We start from the raw sequence: 22,612 nt of genomic DNA, 5'->3' as shown, positions 1-22,612 counted from the left end.
TGGAGGTCGGGATACCGTCTGTGAGAAGAATGATGTATGACGAAGGGAACGCAGAGCGACGGCTGGCTGAGCTAGATTTCGTCAGTGAAATCCGTGAACAAACAGCTGCCAGGTTGGAGGCCTATAGACATAGAATGAGGCAAAACTATAATAGAAGGGTGATCCCTCATTTCTTCGGAGAAGGAGACCTAGTCTGGAAGCAGGTGAAGCCCTTGGGGGAAGTGATGAAGCTAGCACCACAATGGGACGGACCATACAAAGTCATCAAGAAGCTGGCATCAGGGGCCTATTATTTGCAAGACGCTCAGGGAAGGAAGCTAGAGCGACCTTGGAGTGCTAACTACCTACGGCCCTATCGGGTGTGAGGGATATCGACCCCGTTGCTGTAAGCCAGGGCAGCCGAGGGGGCTAGAGATAGCATGGTAGTCAAGCCAAAACTCGAAGATACATATGTACATGTAAAAATTTCATCGGATTAAGAAGTTGATACAGATCATTTGAAAGGAGCAAAAATATCATCTGGAAAGCCTTGAATGATTTGATGGCGATCCAAAAAGTCTGCGGGGGGGATGGAGCTCAAGAAGCCCTACGCGTGCAACTGACGGATAACCCCGGCCGCCGTGTATGGTATGGTCGCAGAGAAGCGTGCCCCAGCCTGGGACAAAAATTCGGGGGAGGTCAGGTAGGACATTCGACTTCGTAGGCAACGGTCCTCCTCTCCTTCTTGATAGACGGTCAAGGCGGTGGATACTCCCGACAGAGCCGCTCGAGACTGGGATAGTTCTGCCTTCAGAGCCCTCAGTTCAGCTGCCTGAGTCTCCAGTTGGGCTGCCTGCACCTCCAATCTCTCGCCCCTCTCCTGCAGAAGAGTATCCTTGGACTGTAGTTCCTGAGCCTGATAGGCTAGTTGTTGCTGATACCCCGCCTCAGATGCAGCTCTCTCCTCTCTCACAGCTCGGAGCTCATTTTTAACCTGCGTCAGGGATCGCCTCTGTCGGTCGGTCTGATTAGTTAAGGCTTGGATTTCTACTCGCAAAGCATAGCTGGCTTGGGCAGGGTCGTTCAGCTGCAGCTCTAATTAGGAGACTCTCTCCCGGAGTTCTTTGCTCTCATTATGGAGGGTGTGGAAGGATTGGTTCAGCACCAAAGATTCTGCATGAGTCTGGATGGAAGACATAACCCTCAGCTAAGACAAGCCAATACCCAGTATAAGGTGAAGAGTACTTACTTTAGCCCAGGACTTCGAAAACCTGTCCATCTGGGCTAATGGAGGCGAGTCACCCATTTGATCCATACTCTCTGCCTACAAACTGCCGAGGCAGCCTTTCATCATCAAAAGACTCGTGGGGGCGTCAGGCCGCTGAGCTATAGCAGCTTCAGAGGGGATGGTGGTCCTGTAACGATGGCGGGCGGAGGAGGAAGGTTGAGAAGGGTCGGCGTCAGCACCAAGAGGAGCAGGAGGTTGTTCGGGAACGGGCTCTGTTGGCGCAGGGTTTTGATGATCGCCTGGGCTGTATTCGTCTGCGGTGCTAGGGGCAGAGCGGAACGCAGCAGGGCGTCCCCTGTAGGGGTTGGGAGAGGCTGCCAAATGAAGGAAGCAAGAATGAAGAGGGAAGTGATGTCATAACCAGTCACGACGGCAGCAAGGGGCAATGTGGTAGTATAAGGAACAAAATCAAACGTTGATGAAGTCGGACCTGCTCTTCGGCGCCGTCTGTAAAGCAGGGGCTGGTTATCAGAGTCAGAATCATCAGAGTGAGGTCGGCCCTGTGAAGAGGCTGCCGCAACCCTGTTTGTGGCGCCCCGGTCGGAGGAATTTAGACCTGCGCGATGAAGAGCTGCACGACCACGTTCGGAGGCCCGGCGGGCTCCTCGGAAGACGTGCCTGGCCGGACGGCCGGTTGGATCACAACCCCAACCTCGGCTCGAGGCGGCAGGCGGAGGAGAAGTGGCGTGTGAGGCAGGGCTGGGAGCAGGCTGAGCCGCTGCCCCGAGTGAAGCGGATCCGTGATGGGGGAGTAGCCTCCTAGCCAAAATTGCCCGACCGCGCCGCAGTATTTCCACGTCGTCAAGAGGCAGAGGCAGAACCTCTGACGCACGCCGCAAGACCTCAGCTGAAGGCGCTGCCACGAGAAGTCATTCTTATAGGGAAAGTAATCAGAAAGAAGGCACTCAACACGAACTTACCTAAGGAGCGCGGTGTGTCGGAGGTAGAGTGGCTCAGCCTGAAAAAAGAAAGTAGGTCTTCAGACAACAATCTCGTCAGATTCAAACGCCAATCCTCCATTCGAGTAGCGGCCGCAGCATAGGGGAGATCCATGTGGAATTCGTCCAGCGTCGGAGTCAGAGGCAGCTCAGGTTGTCAATGCATGGGTCAGTCTGTTTCCTCTGGAAATCATAGAAAAAAGAACTTTTTCTTCCAGTTAGCGCTAGGAGGAGGGAGAAGAGAATAGAAAGCAGTTTGGCTACGGGCTCGGAAATCAAAAAGACCATCGGCGCGCCGAGCAAGAGTGAAGAAGCAATGATGAAGGGGGGCTGACCAGGACACCTCACAAACTTCGCAGAGTATCACGAAGCCACATAGAATCTTTATGGAATTGGGAGTTAGCTGACCTAGGGGAATTCCAAAGTAGCGACACACTCCAGACAAAAAAGGATGAGGGGCAGACGAAGGCCAGATACGAATTGTTCGGTAAAGAAAGTACACGAACCAGGCGGAGGGTCGAAATACAAGTTCACGCCAGTAGGAATGATGGGGCAAAACCTAGTGGGGATTTCGTAAGTGTACCGTAGGTCATCCCAATCCAACTCAGCGAAAGTTGAAGCGCCTGGGAAGTGTCCCGCCAACAAGGAAATCCAAGAGGGAGAGGCCATCGCAAGGGAGATTCTCTCAGGAGGTAGAAGGAACAAATGAAGAGAGGGGGCTGGAGAAAAAAGAAGGAGTGCGGCGTGATCTTGGAGAAAGTCAGTCGGCGACGACGGCGTTTGAATACTCCGCGGAGATGGCGAAGCATAACAGGAGGGAAGGAAGGAGAGGATACTTATAGGTATGGTGGAGGAAGGATATTCTCGTACGTCAACAACGGATGGTGGATACAAGGGCGGAAATAGACAAGGAGCGCTCTGCGATGGGCCTCGGGAGTATAACCAGGGGCATTATGGGAAAGTCATGGGCGCGAGATACGAAGCGTCCCCTAGCGAAGTCGCTCCAAACAAGACAAAAGTGCAAGGAAGGGCCATCAAGAAGACGAGTAGAGCAGGTCAGCAGGTTTCAGAGACATGAGAGGTAAAAGTTGGCCCTGGTCGGGCTAAGTATAGTATAAAAGGCGGCTATCGGAGGAAGAACTGCGTAGTCGAACAAAGCGTGCAGAGTAAGCAAAGGCAAACAGATTAGCGGAGATCTAACAAGGCCAAAGGCGACCTACTAAAGAAAGAAACAAGCTAAGGATGTATAAAGGGGAAGCGAGATAATTTTCCGAAGTTCAAAACGACCATACCAATAATTACAAGCACAGAAGGTTCGGCACCAACACATAGAAGGAGAATATGGTAGTGCATCACTCATCATACTACATCCGGGGGAGAAGGTACTGAGTCAACGGAAGCCGAAGGAAGGAGCCCGGGGTCGGCTGGTGTTGTGTCGGGAGATGCAGGATCAACAGACATGTCAGATGCAGCAACGGAAGGGGCCTGGGCAGAGATATCCCCGAGAGCTGGATCGGCCGCAGGTGGAGAAGCCTCCAAGAGGAAAAGTCCCTCATCCGCTTCAAAAGAAGGGAAGGTGTCCTGCGGCAATTCTCTGGTCAGGCGAGCTGTGTCCAAGAACGTGGCGGGAGGTGCCGAGCGTAGGAAACCCTGCTCAAAGGCTTGTCTGACCCCACCAGCGGCCCCATGACAGAGCAACAAGACCATCCAGCGTCCCAGCTTATGGAGAAAGAAGGAAGAGCGAACGTAGGCCAGTCTGTACGCCTTTAGCCGCTCTGATTCGCCAGCCCGGTACACCTCCAAACTGTTCCGATTCTCCTCAGCTTCGACGCGGGCCAAGGACAAATCGCTCTGGCCCTGAGACACCGCTTCCTGGGCCTTCGATAACTCTGCTTGTAGGGATTGGAGGGTGGCTTGGCACACTTCCTATTGAGTCCGAATAGTTGTTTCCCGGCCAGCGGCAGCACTAGCCAGGACCTGGGCATCGGCCAAACCCATCTGCAAGAGCTCTTGACCTTGCCGTAGCAGCGTCAGCTCCTCCGATTGGGAGAGCAGCTCTGCCTCTTTGGCTTTCAGTTCAGAAATTGTCGCTTGATGCCAAGCCGCTTTAGAAGCCCAGGAAGACTCACTCGCCTTCAAAGCCGCCTCCAACTGTTGAAGTTTATCGAAGGCAGCATGGGAAATAGCCCGAGCAGAGGCCGTCGACTCCCCGGCGGCGCGCAGATAAGCATCCAAGCTTCCCAGAGAAGGCTCGGGAGGAGCGGAGGAGGCCGCAGGGTGCTCCAGTTCCTGAAGACGTGCCTTGAGTGCCGCGTTCTCTCGCTGAAGCTCGGCCGCACGTTGCACGACGCTCAGACTCGCGGAGCAGGTCTGTAAATTGCCGGAAGAAGAGAAAAGGGGTTACAAAGATACACGGACGCCAGGAAAAAGAAGAGAAAAAGCTTACCGCCACCAGAGAACGAGCAATTTGATCAAACTCCCCCATGGGGGAACGACTCTCCCAGAACTGGTCACTGGCTAATTGCCAGGAGATGGCCAGGTCCCCATAGAAATCAACCGTGCCGAAGATGGACGACGAATCGGCAGCGGGCGTGTAGGCCAGATCGATCTCCGAAGGGAGCCGCCATGACGCTTCAAAGGCTGGGTCTGTAGAGGGCAGGTTCGGAAGCGGCATGGCTGAGCTCGGAGGCGCGATGAGAGGAGACGCGGAGGGCATCGGTAAGCCCAGGGGCTGATCGTCAGGGGACAAGGGCGGAACAGGCAATGTACTCTGAATGGGCAGTGGAGCGGGCAGGTCCGAGGGCTGGTCTGTCACCTCCGGATCAGAGGCCTTCTCCCGGGCCATGCTTGTCTCCTGGGGCAAGCTCATGTCCGAGGACCTGGTGGGAGAAGAGATGCTCAATACACGTTGACGGCGAGTAGGTGGAGGAGAAGTTGCAGTGACTGGGGCCGTCCGTTTGCCCTTGCGTGTCAGGCGCAGCTTCATAGTCGGAGGAAGAGAAGTCACTTGTTCTGCAGGCGATGGCTCGGTCGTAGGTTGGTCAGAGGTGCAAGGCAGGGCTGAGTCCGCTGGATTAAGTGCATGTGGCTCAACAAGCATCGGAGCCTCCTCCGCATCAGAAGGCCGGGGTTCCGAAAGTTGCGGCCCGGCGGCGACAGCGGGAGCAGAAGGTAGACCCTGTGTTAGCTCCTCATTCAGAGCTTGTAGAACGGCCACCGCGGATGGCAGCCACTACAAAAATAAGAAAAAAAGCACCTCGGTTAGCGAAGAGCGATATACAAAAGATAATGACTTACCAAAAGGAGCTCCAATTTCGGTGGGGACAGGACTAAGGCCAAAACATGCAGGATGCCTTCCAGCATCAGCACAGACAGGCGAACAACGACACCTTTCAGCTTAGCCATAGCAGCGGAGCAGGCAGGTTCATGGACATGCGAAGGGAAGTCCGAAGCGAGGAGGGGGCGCCATTGGGAAGGCCCGGCTAAGGGGACGGGGGGCTTGAGGAAGAAAAAGCGAGACCTCCAGCCTTTATTGGAAGAAGGTAGGTCATCAAAAAACCTATGGCCCGGCTTAGCCTGAACATTGAATACCCCCGCTTCGGCTCGCCGGAAGGAATAAAAGTGATGGAATAGTCTGGCGGTCAAGGGAATTTGGTAAATGCGGCACAAGATGACGGTTCCGCAGACCGCTCGGAACACATTAGGGGCAAATTGAGAGATACCAATCCTGCAATACTGACTCAACTCAGAGAGAAAGGGATGTAACGGGAAGCGAAGACCGCCTACGACCTGATCCTTAAAGACTGTGATAAACTCTTCGGGGGGAGAAGAAGGATGTTCGTCTGTCGCGGGAAGGCGAAGCTCATATGTGGCGTCTAGCCCCAAGTGGGATAGCAATGAAGACAGGTCGTGATGGTCTAAATTAGAGATGTAGTGTAAATACCAGGAGGGGTCCTTACCATCCATGGCTGTGGAGAGCAAGCAGGCAAGGGGGATGAAGATAAGAAGGGTCACAGGTCAGGCGCAAGCAGGAAGACGAGGAGCTGCACTGCTAGAAACGGCCGCAAACAAAGGGAGGAGGATGGCGAAGCATCGGGGTAAGGAAAGCGGACTACCTTTAGGGTTTATAAAGCCCATTCATTCCTAGGAAACATCGAGAGTTGAGCCGAATATCTTTTTGGGGTAACGTGCCTCAACGCCGTCGGATGAGAAACAAGCACCAAAGGGTGCAAGAGGGGGTCAGATGCTGGCGTCAGGAGGCGTGCGCAGTAAAGGCGCCGGACAGGTGTCATCGCGAGAAGAAACGCATTAAAGATCGACAAGGCAAGGTAATCATGAAGGGGTGTGGCCTCAAAAAAGAAGCATTCTTCGTGAAAAGCTCGAGGCTAGGCGGGAAGTCATGAAGCTGCAGAAGCCAAGCAATTCAAAAGGGTCGCAGGTAAGACGGGGTAGTGGAAGCGATTGCCAGACCAGAAAAGTAGCAAGCAAGTCTGTGGGGATGTTCCTCGATCGAGCAAGCAGCTCTGCATAGGTAGCCCTGATCCGAGCAGTTGACCAGGTGTGTCACGAGAACTGCGGAGTCATTATAAGATGCAAGGGCGTTGTGGACCAAGAGTGGAGTAAGGTTTTTACGCTCCCTCTCTTATTCTTAATTCTATACCGTGCGTGATGCAATTGCAGGAAAAGACGCAACGTAAATGAGTAAGGCCAAAGCTAGCAATAGCTACCAGATTAACTAAAGCAAGAGGAGTGGCGCAGGCAGGACGGATGAAGGGAGTACATCTAGGCCTGTGTTGTTTGGAGTATTATTACTGGTCTCGGACCAGCGCCATCGCCACCGGTCTCGGACCGGAGTATTATTACTGGTCTCGGACCAACGCCATCGTCACCGGTCTCGGACCGAAGTATTATTACTGGTCTCGGACTAGCGTCATCGCCACCGGTCTCGGACCGGAGTATTATTACTGGTCTCGGACCAGCGCCATCGCCACTGGTCTCGGACCGGAGTATTATTACTAGTCTTGGATCAACGCCATCGCCACCGGACTCGGACCGGAGTAATCCCAGACTCTCGCCACAGTGCGAGTTATAAGTGAGCTCTGGTCTCACGCCCAACGACCTTTCAGGTCGGCTCCCATGCGAGAATTATAAGTGAGCCCTGTGCTCACGCCCAACGACCTTTCAGGTCGGTAGCCCCAAACTCTCGCCTCAGTGCGAGTTATAAGTGAGCTCTGCTCTCACACCCAACGACCTTTCAGGTCGGCTCCCATGCGAGAATTATAAGTGAGCCCTGTGCTCACGCCCAACGACCTTTCAGGTCGGTAGCCCCAGACTCTCGCCTCAGTGTGAGTTATAAGTGAGCTCTGCTCTCACGCCCAACGACTTTCAGGTTGGCTCCCATGCGAGAATTATAAGTGAGCCCTATGCTCACGCCCAACGGTGTTCCAGATTCTCGCCTCGGTGCAGGTTATAAGTGAGCTCGCTCTCACGCCCAACGACCTTCGGTCGGCTCCCATCGAGAATTATAAGTGAGCCTTGTGCACGACCTTTCAGGTCGGTAGCCCCAGACTCTCGCCTCAACGCGAGTTATAAGTGAGCTCTGCTCTCACGCCCAACGACCTTTCAGGTCGGCTCCCATGCGAGAATTATAAGTGAGCCATGTGCTCACGCCCACCTTCGGTCGGTGGCCCCAGAACTCTTGCCTCGGTCGAGTTATAAGTGAGCTCTGCTCACGCCCAGCGACCTTTGGTCGGCTCCCATCTAGAATTATAAGTGAGCCACATGCTCACGCCCAACTGTCGGTCGGTACCCCAGACTCTTGCCTCGGTCACGAGTTATAAGTGAGCTTTGCTCTCTCGCCCAACGACCTTTCAGGTCCCATGCGAGAATTAAAGTGAGCTCTGCGCTCACAACGACCTTTCATGTTGGTAGCCCCAGATTTCGCCTCGGTAGAGTTATAAGTGAGCTCTGCTCTCACGCCCAACGACCTTCGGTCGGCTCCCATGCGAGAATCGAAAGTGAGCCCTGTGCCCAACGACCTTTCAGGTCGGTAGCCCCAGACTCTCGCCTCAGTGCGAGTTATAAGTGAGCTCTGCTCTCACGCCCAACGACCTTTCAGGTCGGCTCCCATGCGAGAATTAAAAGTGAGCTCTGCGCTCACGCCCAACGACCTTTCAGGTCGGTAGCCCCAGACTCTCGCCTCAGTGCGAGTTATAAGTGAGCTCTGCTCTCACGCCCAACGACCTTTCAGGTCGGCTCCCATGCGAGAATCGAAAGTGAGCCCTGTGCTCACGCCCAACGACCTTCCAGGTCGGTAGTCCCAGACTCTCGCCTCAGTGCGAGTTATAAGTGAGCTCTGCTCTCACGCCCAACGACCTTTCAGGTCGGCTCCCATGCGAGAATTAAAAGTGAGCTCTGCGCTCACGCCCAACGACCTTTCAGGTCGGTAGCCCCAGACTCTCGCCTCAGTGCGAGTTATAAGTGAGCTCTGCTCTCACGCCCAACGACCTTTCAGGTCGGCTCCCATGCGAGAATCGAAAGTGAGCTCTGTCCTCACGCCCAACGACCTTTCAGGTCGGCCCCCACGCGGGGATCAAAAATCAACTCCTCTGCGAAAATCATAAGCGAGCTCGGTGCCTATACCTGACTACCTTTCTGAGGGATGTGCCTCACCTTGAGCGGAGCGTTTTCCATAATCAGGTCAGCTACATCTGGCTTTACTTTACGCAAATTTCAAATATGCAGCAAATACGCAGGGCAAAGGATGCGGAAAGTCATCTACCCTACTCCTAGAGCGTCAGTATTAACTACGAAATTAGGTTTTGCGCGTTCATTACAGTTTTAAGTCTGAAGCTCTATGTCGGTTTTATTATCCCAAATTCACACGTGAAAAGGAAAGATGAAGCAATTCTTGACTCTTACATACGGACTAGTTTCTAAAAAACACTTGCTAGATGAAAATTGAGCAGGAAAGACCATGTCAGAAGGAGACAGATGTACAAGCACTACAGCACAGTCCAATAAGAAGGCGATACAGCCAAGGCCACAAGCAGGAACGCCGTATGGAAAAGGAGCCACTGAGACAACTATCCCCCAGACCAGCTTTAACTCGTGGAAGGGATTGGCCATGGAGAATGAGCACTTCCACGTGAAGACCCGTCGGGAGACTCAGGGGCGTTCTGAGCCCGTGCCAGCTCTGCACGTAAGGAGTCGATGACCGCCTATTGATGGGTGATCGTGTCTTGCTTGACGTCAAGGCACGTGCGAAGAAGGGATAACTCCGCCTCATGCTCTTGAGTCAAGCATTCTTGGAGGCTAAGTTGGCGCTGCAGTCTAGCCTGACATTCCTCTTTCCTCGCCTTTTCCGCATGCACGCAGTGCTTCGCCAGACGGTACTGATCTTCCATGGAACGCAGGGCAGCCTTCTGGCGATCCCGATCCTGGGACACGCGCTCCAAATCGCGTTCTCTCGCGACAAGTAGTGAGGTGAGCTGATTTATCTGCATTTGGGAGGGCGGTTGATCAACTTCGTCAGAGGAAGGAGAATGCATATTAAGGGGAGAAAGAAAGCAAGTAGGAGAGCCAGAATGGAGATGGATAGGGTAAAAGAGGGACCGTGAGGCTCTTTATAAAGAAGGTGGGTGCCCGAGTCAAAATAAGTGCGTGGGGACGGCGCCCCAGGCGACTGCCGATGCAATTAAGGAGGCATGGTATCCCAGACGACACGACACAAAGGTTGATGTGAAAGCCCAGGCGACGCGACACAAAAGTTGGTGCGTGACGCAGGAAGCAGAGCGCGCAGAGATATGCTGAGGTCACAGAGATGTGCTGAGGCAGAAGCACGGAGATATGCTGAGGTCTCAGAGATATGCTGAGGTCGTAGAGAGGTGCGAAGGTCTAGTCAGTCAGACTGTCGTCCTCCTTCGACTAGACTTGTGAGGGAGGCTTGTGATACGGTTGGTAATGGAGGGGCCCATGAGGAAAGGGTTAGAAAAGTCAAGGCCATATGGCGGTCAAAAGTCAAGAGGACGTGGTGGTCAATAGTCAAGGTGATGCGGCAGTCAATGGACAGGCTGACGGGGCGGTTAAAGGCAAGCAGGTGTGATAGTCAGAGGTCAGGCAGGCTAGTCGATCAAGGGGGCAAAGCAGTCGGAAGACGAGGGAAGATGTCAGGCGGAACACAAGTCACGGGTTGGCATCGGCAGGGCTGTCCATAGGAAGTCCGAGCTACAGGTCTGTGATTCAAAGAACTGGAAGTATAGGCCAATGGGTCGGAAGCGGAAGAGCTGATCAGAAGCAGCCCGAGCTACAGACCTGCGGTTGAGGGCCGGGAAGTACAAAGCGCAGGATGCAAGTCGGGATCGGCAGAGCTAAGCAGAGGCAACTCGAACTACAGACCCGCGGTTGAGGGCCAGGAAATACAAAGCGCAGGATGCAGGTTGAAGATCAGTGTAGCTGTGTCTAGACAGCTAGGGCTGCAGGTCTGCGAGTTGGAGGCCCGGAAATGCGAACCATGGGTGCAGGCCGGTGCAGGACACAATGGTTCGGAAGAGCTAAGTAGCACGGGTGCGGAGAATCTCAACGGTCCGTCAAGGAGAGTCATTACATATCAACAATGCGGGCAAAAGCGGAGGTTCCTAAAACGAAAAGATGCCCTCCTAACCAGTAGTAGCCTGCCAGCTGTCTCCCACTACAAGACAAAACCCATGTGCGAAGGCGGAGGTTCCTAAACAGAAAGATGCTTGCATGACAAATAGCAGCACGACAGGTGTCCGGAAGGAGGCGACAAAGCCCAGCGTCTAACGTTTTCTGACAGGATGGCAGGTTCCAAAAAGGGGAGGCATAAAAGGCGAGAAATCCCTCGTATGCAGGTACGCGCACACACTCTCTCGTCATTTTTTTTTCCACAACTGTTTTCCTTCTTCTTCTCTCTGTTCTTTCTGGGGAAAAAGGACCTGACTTGAGCGTCGGAGGGCCTGATCCGGGGACTTTTTCCCTGGGTTTCGGTCTCTAACGTGAAGGGGGAGATTGTCTGAGTGTGTGCAGGGTCCTGCAGCAGCGTCAGCCACCCGTGGGGGTCGAATCATCTTCTACAACCTTCCGTCAACCATCGGGACACCTGGACCAGCCTCCGTCCGACTCAGCCTCCGGACGGGATCAAATATTTTTATTAATTTGGGTTAATTAAGAATTAATTAATTATTTAGTAGATTAATTTAGTTATTTAATAGATTAATTCATTAATTAAATACTTAATTGATTAGTTTTATAAATTGATTAGATTAATTGAATTGATTTAATATTAATTAATTTGATTAGATTGACGAATTGATTAGATTAAGTCTAAATTTTACCTAGGTTCATCTCACCATTTTCTAAATTATCAATCAGGAAACCTTATAAGTTTTTGTGAGATGGTTAATTTCATCTTTGATTTAGGTTATCATCTAAGGATTAATTTACATTTGAGTTAGACTCAGGTTTTTTAATTAGTCAATTGAATATTCATTTCAAAGATTGACTTCCAGGCTGTGGCGAGGCACTAGGCCTTCTTGGGTATGGGATCATCCACCACTTCTAGACAAAGCCTTTCAAAGAAATTGTATATTTAATTTTTTTCTTTTTGAAACCCCTAGGTCTAACTAGTCAAGTGTAAATTACGTCTAGGTCCTTATCTAACCTAATCTAAGAATGTATAATAAGAGCAAGAAAACAAATATCAAACAATTCTATTTATAAAAATAGTTTTTCTATTGTCTCCCCCTGGATCATAGCCTCGATAGTGTCTATCAAGATAGTGGACTTAATCCTTGGGAACCCAATATTGTCCAAGTCCAACATGATTAATCAAGTTTGACTTGAGGACTCATGTCTGGACTACTTTTCTATTTGTTCTATTTATAATTGATAAATGAGACTTGTATTTTTGTTTAACCTTAAATCCAAGTCCGGATTGGTTGTAGACGACTATCTGTTTTCCAAGAATCAAATTAAGATACTTGGAACCCAAAGTGAACTGTTCCAACGTGTCTTTGAGTTCTTTAACTTGAGTTTTCAAATTGAAATTTTCTTCCTCAAGTTGTTGGACTTGAATTGAACTTCCAATTTGAATTGACTCAGTCAAAAGACTCAATTTAGTCTCATCCTTAAGGATTGTTACCTCCTTTTGGAGTGACTTGACTCGGAAGTTGAATTTGGCTAATTTACGCATAAGGTAATTAACTAAATTATGCAGTTTACTTAATTGAGAAATACTTACAGTGGGTTTAGGCCCTTCGGAAATCGAGTTCTTCATCGGAGTCTTATGAAGAAGACTCATCCCATGTTGCTTGTAATGCTTTCTTCTTCCTTTTGATTCAGATAGTTGGCTTTGATGTGTCCCTTTTGGTTGCAGCCGTAGTAGGTAACTTTGAACTTTACTTTAGAACTGGCTTGTACTGTCTTGAACTGAATAGCCTGCTTGATGTCCTTCTTCATGAATCCTTTCTTCTTTTTGTAGAGTTTGCGTACTAGGTTGACGATCTCGGCTATGATCTCGTCATCGTCATCTTCTGAGTCCGATTCGTCTTTGGACTCGGGTTCAGTTCTACACTTTGCTTTTGGTTCTCGAGTTCTGCTTGTACCTACAATCAAAGCAATGTCTTTCTCGGCTGGACGTGCATTAATCTGTTCATGCAATTCAAATTCGAAAAATAACTCGTCTAGTCTAATTAAAGAAAGGTCCTTGGATACTTTGTTAGCGTTTATCATGGATGCCCACAAAGTATTCCTCGGAAAGACATTGAATGCGTACCTTATTACGTCTCAATTCTCTATCTTTTGTCTGATCTCGTGGAGTATGTTCAGTAGATCTTTTATCCGCGTATGAAGTTAGCTAGCTGTCTCACCTTCCTACATTTTTATGTTATATAACTTATTTAAAATTAGATCGCGCTTACTTACTTTCATATCGATGGTGTCTTTGTGCAGCTCGAGCAGCTTCTCCCATAGTTCTTTCGCGCTTGAGAATGGACCAACTCGGTTCAGCTCTTCCTTTGTTAGACCACATTGAAGAGTACATGCTGCTTTGACGTTGGCCTCGACCTTCTCTATTATACTTGCGTCCCAATTCTTACATGATACAAGTTTTCCCGTGCCATCGAGTGGGATTTAGATGACGGTTCTAATGATCATCCACATCTCAAACTGGGTTTGGAGGTAGGACTCCATTTGGCCCTTCCAGTAGCCAAAGTCCTCGCCGGAGAAGAGAGGCGGGCGAGCTGTGATGTAGCCTTCTTGGTGGGCCATTGTAGAAGTAAAATCTCGCACAAACAAAAACAAGAAACTTTGTTCCAAGACTTGGTCTTGGATTAGTAGTGCGGGATTAAAACTAACTGTGCGAACTCGAGTGGTGTTGCACCAGCTTCAAGGAAAAATTTTAATTGCGATAAAAATAGATCGGAAGGCGATAATTTTACCGATTCCGATCTACTTCGAAAAACTAAAAATTACCACGAAAAATTTCTTGAATAGTGGTTTCACCAATTCGAAGCGACCCACTCTGATACCAATTGTATGATCGAAAGCGCTAGAGGGGGGTCAATAGTGCTCGTGGCTTTCACATCATTTTAAAACAATCGATCGGAGTAAACGTTACGCAGTGGAATAAAAAGAAACACCACACGAGCACACCAAGGAATTACTTGGTTCGGAGGCTGTGGCGACTCCTACTCCAAGGCCCACGCTCGTTGAGTGTTTACTTTGGGCAATCACTATCAATTCGAAAGTTATAATTTGAAGTACAATATAAATGAAAAACTTATACCGACAAACAAGGAATTAGTAAACTTGAAGCTTCTGGTCGTCGGAGTCGAGTTGTAGCTTAATCGAATAGTTCTCTGAGCAGCACACGGAAGACGGATTGCAATTTCGAATTGTTCTTTGTTGCTGCTCAAGACAGGCTTATATAGCTCATTGAGGGCGCCCTCAACAGCATGGAGGGTGCCTCCAACCTCACCGAATCTGCAGCGTGGATAAGATCCACTTAGCTTCACCCGCAGCCTATCCGCCCGAGGGCGCCTCCAAGTCCATGGAGGAAGCCTTCCATCCAGCGTCCAGGGCGTCCTTAAGCTCCATGGAGGGCGCCCTCGACCTGCTTCCTGCACTGCTTCAGCCAAGGCACCCGAGGCGCCTCCAATCTCCATGGAGGGCGCCTCAGACACTATTCATCCAGGCTTGTAGTACTTTTTCATTCCCTGCAAGATATCTTAGAACAAAATACAAACTATATCCTACAAAATAGAGTTAGAACAAATATAACAAGATTAATATAACAATTTGACAGCCATAGGACTGTCCGGTTCTGATTAGGATTTTCAATCGGAAACCCTAGGTCTAATCGACGCCTACTGTTCCCTCACCGAGGAACGCGTCCTCACCTACTCCACTTAGGAGAGTTTACCTGTTGCCAGACCAGTCCTCCAGACTGATTGGACTTTTGCTCAGCGCCCTAGGCTCCAGGACTTTCTACTGGACGTTCGCTCCACAACCCGTCCAGTCTTCCACCCGGTTCGTGACACTAAGACTTTCCACCTAGAGTCCCTGACTCTAGGATTTTTGCCCAAAGCCCTCGACCTGCCAAGACTTTTCGCCTAGAGTTACCACCCCCTATGACCTAGGGTTACCACACTACAAAAAAAATAGGTCTTTAGGTGCGGTTTTAACAAACTATAGAAGTGGTTTTCAACCGATCCTAAAGCTTTTGAATCGGTTACTTTACTGATCCAACAGCTTGCGCTCCTAGAATCAATGGCATTGGTTATAGCAACCGGTAGTGAAAACAGAACAACCGCTGCTGATGTCTCTATAGAAGCGGTTATTAACCGCCTTAATAGGTTATAATACCACCGCCTAGGGTTTTCCCTTTGCCTAACCGCAGCTAGGACTTTTGCCTAAGTACACTTAGGACTTTCCTACAAACTCATTCAAGCATGTTAGACCAAAAATAACCTTAACTTTGAACCCTTTGTCATTTATCAAAACTCAGGTTCGATCGTCGGATGCTTCCTGCACCAACAGTTAGTGCTAACCGCACCAACAGATACATCCCTGCTTTGGTCACTACTCGAGTTGTTAACTTTACTTTATAGCTTTAGGAAGCCACTCGGCCTTATTCATCGCCGACTTAGTTTTAGAGTCGTCACTCGACAATTATTATCATAGACTTGAGTTTATAACCGTCATTCGACTATTGATGCATAGACTTGGGTTTATAGTCGTCGTTCGGCTATTGAAGGCGCAGATTTATAGTCGCCGCTCGACTGTTGAAGAAGACTAGGGTTAATAGTCACTGCTCGACTATTGACGAAGATATGTGTTTATAGTCGCCGCTCAACTGTTATCAAAGACAAGGGTTTATAGTCGCCACTCGAGTGTTGAAGAAGACAAGGGTTTATAGTCACCGCTCGACTGTTGACGAAGATAAGGGTTTATAGTCGTCACTTGACTGTTGATGAAGACAAGGGTTCATAATCGCTGCCGCTCAACTGTTAACGAAGATAAAGGTTTATAGTTGCCGCTCGACTTTTAACTTGGCCGAGTGGCACAAGAGTCTGACACGCTTGAGATTTTTATTCATTGTCGTCTTCCTGCATCCACAAGACATATATTCATACAAGTACATTAGGAGTTAACCATGTACCTCTCACCCGACCCTATAGGGCTAGAGATGGTTTGCACTCCGGGGTCGATCAAACTTTCTTCCATCTTCGTCTTGCAAATAGTACACTCCCGAGCGGAGCTTCTGAATGGTTTTAAAAGGTCCTGCCCATGGAGCCTCCAATTTGGTGACATCACCGACCGGCTTCACTCTTTTCACACCAGATTGCTGACTTAGAATGACCTTGGGATCACCCTCCAATTATAGTTTCGCTTCATGCGTTGTTTGTACGCCATCAGCCGGACGACGACCTTATCCCACGCTTCTTCCACCAGGTCAAGCTCCATGAGCCTCTGCTCAGCGTTTCCATCATCGTAGAGCTGCAGCCGATCAAATTCTACTCCAACTTCCTCTAGAACCACCGCCTCACCGCCATACACCAGATGGAATGGTGTGATGTAAATCGCCTCTCTTGGTGTGGTGCGTTGGGCCCACAACACGCTCAAGAGCTCATCGACCTAGTTGCCTCCAGCATGGTCGAGCTGAGCCCGTAAACCCCTAAGGATTTCCCGGTTGGTGACTTCCACCTAGCCGTTGCTCTGAGGGTAGGCTACTGAAGTGAAAAACTGAGGAATGTCGTAGCCCTCGCACTACTCCTTGAGTCTTCGTCTGGCGAACTACCTCCCATTATTCGAGACGAGCCAGTGAGGGATGTTGAACCGACATAGGATATTTTTCCATATGAACTTAATGACCATATGTTCGATTGTCTTGGCTAGCGGCTCGACCTCCACCCACTTGAGAAGTAGTTTACTGCGACAAGTAGAAATCTGTGCTGACCGATCACCATTGGGAATGGTCCAATGATATCCATACCTCATTGGTCGAACGGACAAGACATCGTGGATGCCTTCATCTACTGCAAGGTGGTCCAAAAGTATCCTGCCAGCAGGATCTTCCGACCAGCGATCTGTTATCCGGGTGACTTCCGTAGGAGCCTTGATGAACCTCCCTCAAGATATATTCGATGTCCTCTGTCCCGACGCACTTGAGCAACGGTCTTGAGAAAGCTCTTTTATATAGCTGGTTGTCGATTAGAGTGAACTGCTCGGGCCTCTTTTTCAACAAGCGAGCTTCTTCCTGGTCGGCTAGAGTGCTACCCGATTGGAGAAACTCTATCAATGGGGTCCTCTAGTCACTCGAAAAGGTTATTCCTTCCATCCTATCAATGTGTGCCGCCGGTGAGAACTACTTAATCGATTGACTTATTATGACCAGCGATAATGAACTGGCTAACACTACTAGAATTAAGGCCTTTAAGGACACACATAAATGCCCTTATATTATACTTTTAGTTACACTAACGCTATGGTGACATCACCAATAAATGTATTGAAATGCGGTGTTAGCATAGACCCCCTAGTATTCCTGACATTTGTATAATGTCTTTATAAAATATTTATGCTAACTTCAAAAGTGTCTTAAATATAGGAATATAATGACAATCGAAAATGTCACGAAAGTATATTTCATGGACATTTATGCATGCCTTTTTATTATGTAAATAAGGACAAATATAAATGTCACCTAAACTAATTTATATTGACAATTATAAATGTTTTAAATTTTTATATAAGGACAATAGAGTATGTTAGTAATGATAATTTATAAGGATATTTTAAACTGTCATCTTATATAATCTATAATGACATTATGAAATGTTAATTATAATCTTTTATAAAAATATTAAATAGAAACATTTAGAATACACTACAATAAATTAATAATATTTATGCAAAACACAAAACATTCATCACATAATAAAAAAAGTTACACATCATCACAATTTAACCATCATCACAATAAGAATACAAACGTTTTATATCCAAAATATCCAATTCATTCGCCATATCATCATAATTCATCCATCATCACAAAAGTACAAATACATTACTAATGTAAAAGTATTAAATCTAATGCTAACTAAATACTAACAAATCATTGAGTTTTAAAACTAACAAAGTCATAAAATAAAAACCAACTAATTTACTATCAACCATCTTCAACCATCATATGCAAAATCCAAGTACCTGTCACCTACAAATACAATCAATAAATTTGTATAAGTCAATTAACAATGAAAATATAAATCTAATAAACATAATTTAAAAGATTGGAAATCATACCGAATGAGAAACATGTAAAGTATTATTCTATATGCACTAATAGAAATTTTCGCATATTGCCAACTGCAAATACATTTCATATTTATTAAAAATTTTAATAACATGATAAATATAAAAATTTAATAATATTTCACTAAAATGTTTAAATCATACCAAATGACAAGGTCAAGCTATCAGTCCTCCAAGTGTATCCTCAAACCTTTGTAAAAGATCATAAGGTCTAATTAAATTTTCTTCGGGTTCTAGGACAACTAGTACTTGTACTTCACACCAATTTGGTCCTAGTTTTTGTCTCCCTACTATATTATTTGGATCCATGTTGAGGAGCACTCCTTTTGCCACAGTTTTTGTTGAATCAAATAAACTTTTGATCGAGACAGAACTTCCAATCTACATGAAAGTGAAAAATATAGCAACAATTTTTCAAGATGTGTGGATATATCATAAAATAGAAATTAAAAAAAAAAAAGCTTACATGTAAGGTTCAATGAGATGGAATAGAACCTTGTGGATTGCTACTTGATGAAGTGTGTTGACTATTATTACAATTTGAAAGAGGATTTGTGCTTGATTGTTCAGAAATCTTTGTTTCTAACATTGTAATATGTTGGCCTTGCTTTTTGATTTGTTCATTCATCTGTTCTAACTTTGCATTCTGTTCCATAACTAGTCGATTGCATGTGCCACGACTAGGAACTACTCCCCATAAATCAGATGGGCTAATTCCATCACCAAGCATATGTACTCGACCGGGTTTATCTGGTCCCATGTTTAAGCAAATATATCATTCTGGCTCACTTGATCATTGTAATCTTCAGGAAGTTGATTTTCTAGTTCTTTCATTGCAGCCTTCAAGACATGTTAAGACTTAGTTAATACATAATGATAATTAAAAATACATTAAAATAAAATAAATGAAGAGTATAAAGTATCTTACCAATCTTTCTTTTACAATATTACTTGAGGGACTTCCATTAGCATGAGTAAAACAAGCATGAAATAATTCAACTCGTGTTGGAGGATGTCCCTTTTCTTTTTCCTGAAAATATATTTAGTTACTAATTTCTATAATTAGATGCACATAAAATTATAATATGATAAAAAGATCTACCAATGTTTGTTGCACTTGAGAAAAAGATGTCCTTCCCGTGGTCTGATTCATTATCCTTTGCTTTCTAGCATTTTTATTCTTTTCACTTCTTTCCTAATATATTAAATGACACATAATATAAAATAAAAGTATACTAACATTATATTCTAAATATATAAAATACATACCTTTGATTTTTCTGTGTTCCAAAAAGTAACTAGTCTCATATATTGTTCTACTTGAGCTCTTTCATCTCTTTGTTGTAAAAGAATTTGACTTGACAACTCAGGATCATAGTACTTTCTTTTTAGTTCAGACTTCCAATTTCTCCATTTTTTTGCTATTGAGCATAATGTCCAATCTTCTGTTCCTAAAGGAAGGTTATACTTATCTTGTAAAAAAATATATAGACAAATTATTATTGCATAAATTAAAAGTTTTAAATACTAAAATTATACAAAATAATTCAGTTACCTTTATAACATTTAACATATCTTTCTTTTTGTCCATTGGCATTTTATGCCAATCTTCTACATCAATTGGACAATACTTTCCATTTCTGGCTAAAGAACCCAAGAAATCAGTAAATTTATTTTTTTTGGTTCCTATAGGACGTCCCACATCATCACATAGAATTTTAATGCGTGGAAGTGTGCTAGGTCGGCCCCAAATTTCTTTGATAAATGTAGGACCTCTTTTTTTCCTCTTAGCATTATGTTCATTTTCACTAGCTGTACAAAAAAAAAAGTTATAATACAACTTTAAAATAATTATTCAATTAAATAATTGCATTCTTTATATATGTTACCTTTATTATATTCCTAGTTCATATCATCATTCTGGTCTAGAACTGATGACATGTTTTCAACTAGTGGGACATTATCTTGCACATCAACATGTAGTTGATTTGAAACTACATCTCTGTGGTTATTCAAGATACCTTCTATGTTTTGACCATTTGTAAAAGTATTGATTCCATTAAGAAAAAATAAATATGAAGAAACATAATCAGTAACTAAATTTGTCATACATAAAATGAGATATTACCGTGTTCATGATCTGTGTGATTTGTACCTATACTTGGTGGTTGCATATCTATTTCAGCTTGAAGTTTAAAACAAGATTTCCTCTTAGTTCGACGCTTAGGAGTCATTCCTACTACAAATAATAGTTAGTAACATATTATAAATAATAAAAGGTCAACAGTTAAAAATTGAAAAGGAAATACCTATCATTACATATCATTCAAACATATATAGTAAAAATAAGCATGCAGTTAAATAGGTAATTATTTTATAGCAATTCCCAATAAAATTTGACTTCTTCCGAATTTAATCTTGTTGACAGATAATCAGTCTATAGAAATTTATCAGATAGCGACAATGTATCATGTGACTTGTGCACTTATTTGAGTATGTTACTAAACAATATACTACTACTACTACAACAATTAAGCCTTCCGTTACTAAACAATATAATCCTGGGAAATAAATCATCATTTTTACTGTGGTATTTATTCCATTTCACAATTTATTTCCGTTAGCTCCTGTTTTCAAAACTTGTATGTTGTTTCCTCTTCTTTTTTTTTTCATGTTATTGATTTGAACATCTGTTCTACAAGTGTCACCATTACTTCCCCACCATGCTCACCCAGCAACCTTCGGTGGATTGGTCAAGAGGTGGTGCTCACCCAGCAACCTTCGGTGGACTGTTCTACAAGTGTCACCATTACAATGACAGCAATTCATCTCTTTGTTTCCTCTTTGCAAGGTGTCAACAGCCAATTAGGACATTCATGGAAAGGAAATACATGTCATTATATATTATTCAAACATATATGATTTAATGAGATGGAAACATATTCTAGAATGCACATGTAAATATGTATACAATTGCAGAACCTTGAGAAGGTGCAGGATCAGTATTGAAATTTGTTGATAAGGCTACAAGGGAATTATTCATCGATAACATATCAACTTGTTAGACAAACAATAATAAGATTAACAAGTTATTTCTTCTGCCACCGCTGCAAGCCATGATCCTCGAGCAGATTTTTTTTTCTTCTCCCACCACTACAAAACAATCTTGTGTGAGATTAACAAGATATTTAGTAGGGACTAGGGAGAGAGTCCTGTAACCTAGTGTTGTTCAATAGCCAATTAGATCAGTCATGGAAAGAAAATACATGTCATTATATATCATTCAAACATATATAGTAAAAATAAACATATATGTAGAAAGGACTATAATTGTCCTGCTAAACACACAATAAGCATGTAGTATAAGACTTGTCAATATGAAGATAGCCTCAAAACTGATAGCCTCACAATTGATCTAGAACTGAAGACATATTTTCAATAAGTGGGGCATTACCTTGCACATCAACATTTAATTGATTTGAACCTACATCTCTTTGGTTATTCAAGGTACCTTCTATGTTTTGACTATCTGTAAAAGTATTGATTACATTAAAAAAAGATAAATATGAATAAACACAATCAGTTATTAAATTTGTCATGCATAAAATGAGATATTACCTTGTTCATGATCTATGTGATTTTTACTTATACTTGGTGGTTGCATATCTATCTCATTTTAACGTTTAAAACGAGATTTCCTCTTAGATCGACGCTTAGGAGTCATTCCTACTACAAATAATAGTTAGTAACAGATTATAAATAATAAAAAAATCAATAGTTAAAAATGAAAAGGAAATACATATCACCATATATCATCCAAACATATATAGTAAGAATCTATTCTACTGTTATTACAATGATAATTGATTAAATATAATGCATAGACTAGATAAAATCTCTTCATAAATCAGTATCAATTTCCACTCCTGCAATATCATCACGAACCCAGACTACTTCTTCATGTTCATTGCAATCTTCTGAATTACAAATATAACTTTAAAGATATGTATCAACATCTGCCATAGGCTGTATATTATACTTTGCTCGTGCATCAGTCGTGATAATGACATGCCAATCACAATCATTTGGATCTTCCATATAAAATACTTGCATAGCCTGAGATGCTAAAATATAAGGCTCATTATGACGCCTAACATCTTTAAAATTGGCCAACATAAAACCATCTTCACCCAATTTTAGTCGTTTGCCTTTGGAGACCCACTCGCATTCAAATAAAGCAACTTTTCGACCTCCCCCATAATTCAACTCAATCACATTTTGCAAAATTCCATAATAATCAAGTTCGCTTAATACTGGATTGTGATCTTTTATACTTGAATAACTTGAAGTAGTTGCCCTAACAGTCACACCGCAATTTTGAGTTTTCCTCTTACGTTCCACTTCTATTGTATAAAACCTAAATCCATTTGAAACAAATTTATGATATTGTATCCCAATGACATTTGGGCCTCTAGCAAGTGATCTCAAATCATTTGAAACAGGATCATCTTCTGGAAGATTTGTATCTTCAATCTATCATACAAGGACTTACTCATTTATATTTGAAAAAAATAAT

General features: G+C 45.1%; 2 protein-coding genes and 2 long non-coding RNA genes across 4 annotated transcripts; all 4 read right to left on the bottom strand.

Moving 5' to 3' along the window:
- Positions 1–586: 586 nt before the first annotated feature.
- Positions 587–2,320, bottom strand: LOC122048092 (translation initiation factor IF-2-like). Its single transcript, XM_042609696.1, has 4 exons — positions 2,188–2,320; positions 1,698–2,123; positions 1,312–1,581; positions 587–1,074 (listed from the first exon to the last, which is right to left on the bottom strand). Exons 1-4 carry the CDS (start codon positions 2,318–2,320, stop codon positions 587–589), a joined length of 1,317 nt encoding a protein of 438 aa, XP_042465630.1.
- Positions 2,321–3,564: 1,244 nt separating this feature from the next.
- Positions 3,565–5,610, bottom strand: LOC122048091 (proline-rich protein 36-like). Its single transcript, XM_042609695.1, has 4 exons — positions 5,503–5,610; positions 4,652–5,437; positions 4,183–4,575; positions 3,565–4,131 (listed from the first exon to the last, which is right to left on the bottom strand). The coding sequence occupies exons 1-4, from the start codon at positions 5,608–5,610 to the stop codon at positions 3,565–3,567; spliced, it is 1,854 nt and encodes a 617-aa protein (XP_042465629.1).
- Positions 5,611–18,802: 13,192 nt separating this feature from the next.
- LOC122048938 lies at positions 18,803–19,309 on the bottom strand. The gene is made up of 3 exons (XR_006130746.1): positions 19,139–19,309; positions 18,965–19,066; positions 18,803–18,876 (listed from the first exon to the last, which is right to left on the bottom strand). It is a non-coding gene; the product is annotated as an uncharacterized LOC122048938 (long non-coding RNA).
- Positions 19,310–20,698: 1,389 nt separating this feature from the next.
- LOC122048937 lies at positions 20,699–21,684 on the bottom strand. Its single transcript, XR_006130745.1, has 3 exons — positions 21,655–21,684; positions 21,491–21,565; positions 20,699–21,189 (listed from the first exon to the last, which is right to left on the bottom strand). It is a non-coding gene; the product is annotated as an uncharacterized LOC122048937 (long non-coding RNA).
- Between the last annotated feature and the right edge of the window lie 928 nt (positions 21,685–22,612).

Source organism: Zingiber officinale, chromosome 2B, assembly GCF_018446385.1.
Source record: "Zingiber officinale cultivar Zhangliang chromosome 2B, Zo_v1.1, whole genome shotgun sequence".
NCBI lineage: Eukaryota > Viridiplantae > Streptophyta > Magnoliopsida > Zingiberales > Zingiberaceae > Zingiber > Zingiber officinale.
This window is presented reverse-complemented; position numbering and strand designations above follow the sequence as displayed.